Source organism: Mitosporidium daphniae (assembly GCF_000760515.2).
Source record: "Mitosporidium daphniae strain UGP3 chromosome Unknown contig-319, whole genome shotgun sequence".
NCBI lineage: Eukaryota > Fungi > Microsporidia > Mitosporidium > Mitosporidium daphniae.
The window spans coordinates 1-1,525 of NW_013546490.1; the positions used below are offsets into that span (position 1 = coordinate 1).

Here is a 1,525-nt window from a genome sequence, read left to right on the forward strand (position 1 = left end):
TCTAAATGGCAACCACGGGACTCGGCCAGGCGCAACAGCACCATTTGGGAGATGTTTTTTGACGACTACACAGCATTAGTGCATCTGCATACCTTGAAGGCCATTGCTTGAAGCAGATGGGCATATCCTTGAAAGTTTGTATTTTGGGATCTTGAGCCAAACGGAAGGGTTAGGGTTAGTGATGCCATTTTAGAGCCGGTAGCTGCAATTGGCATTGGAAGTGCAGCAATTGCTGCATGTGCAGTAGTGCACACATCAACCCTTTTGTTGGGCGTAAATAAAGAGGCTTTTTTGATCGCTACTTGCTCGATATTCTCAAACGTCTTAAGCGAGGTAGAGAGAGCTCGGCGTGCGCTCCCGATGCAAGGAGATAGAAACATCAATAAAAACCCTGCAAACCAGTGAAATTACAACTTGTCAAGTCATTAAATTTTAAGACCGAATTTTTTTCTGCTCTGCTTTGTTCCTAGGTTATGATGGAGTCCACAACGTCAGAGCCCTTGGTCCAGGGCAGACATTCATCAAATCATTTGGGGACCGTGGATATCCCATCCTTGATGTTTCCTGGATTGCATCCAATGCATACGGATGCATCTATCGATCTAAATCTCCATCCCTCCGGGATTATTCCCGTCATTCAGAATATTGTTGCTACCGTTAATTTAGAGTGCCGTTTAGACTTGAAGACTATTGCCCTGCATGCTAGGAATGCCGAGTATAATCCGAAGGTGCGATTTTTGACCCTAACCAGCTAGCGTTTTGCGGCAGTTATTATGCGAATTAGAGAACCAAAAACAACAGCCCTCATTTTCGCGTCGGGTAAAATGGTTATAACAGGTGCCAAGAGCGAAGACTTTTCGCGTCTGGCTGCGCGGAAGTATGCCCGCATCATTCAGAAGCTTGGCTTTCCTGCCAAGTTTACCGACTTCAAAATCCAGAACATCGTTGGCTCATGCGACATCAAGTTCCCCATTCGCTTGGAGGGGCTCGCTTTTTCTCATGGTCATTATTCAAGTGTATGGTTAAGTGGTCTGGTCACAGGCATACTATACTTGCTTTGAAATTTTTGGACTTTTTAAATTATTTTCATAACTTATCCCTTAGTATGAACCAGAACTGTTTCCCGGTCTTATCTACCGAATGGTCAAGCCAAAGATTGTGCTTCTTATATTTGTCTCTGGAAAAATAGTGCTTACCGGTGCAAAGCTGCGTGAGGAAATCTATCAAGCTTTTGAGAACATTTATCCTGTCTTGACAGAGTTCCGAAAACCATAGTTCAATACACTGTTAAATCCACGGGTTTGTGCACTGTTAGATCCACGGGTTTGTGCACTGTTAGATCCACGGGTTTGTGCACTGTTAGATCCATTGTAAAATTTTGTGTTTTTTGACGAAGCAGCTTGACGGTACCCTTAAACTACAGGTAGCACAATGGGAAGGGGAGTGTTTATTTCTAAAACTCTCGAGTTAATTTACCTGTTAAAGAGATCTGGTCTTCCGAAATAAATGTCATGCCGTCGACGTA

The 1,525-nt window shown here is 43.7% G+C and overlaps 1 protein-coding gene across 1 annotated transcript; it reads left to right on the top strand.

Moving 5' to 3' along the window:
• Positions 1–476: 476 nt before the first annotated feature.
• Positions 477–1,275, top strand: DI09_319p10 (Tata-Box binding protein YtbP; the record flags this gene model as incomplete). Its single annotated transcript, XM_013382558.1, has 3 exons — positions 477–728; positions 756–1,016; positions 1,105–1,275. 3 exons carry the CDS (start codon positions 477–479, stop codon positions 1,273–1,275), a joined length of 684 nt encoding a protein of 227 aa, XP_013238012.1.
• Positions 1,276–1,525: the final 250 nt, after the last annotated feature.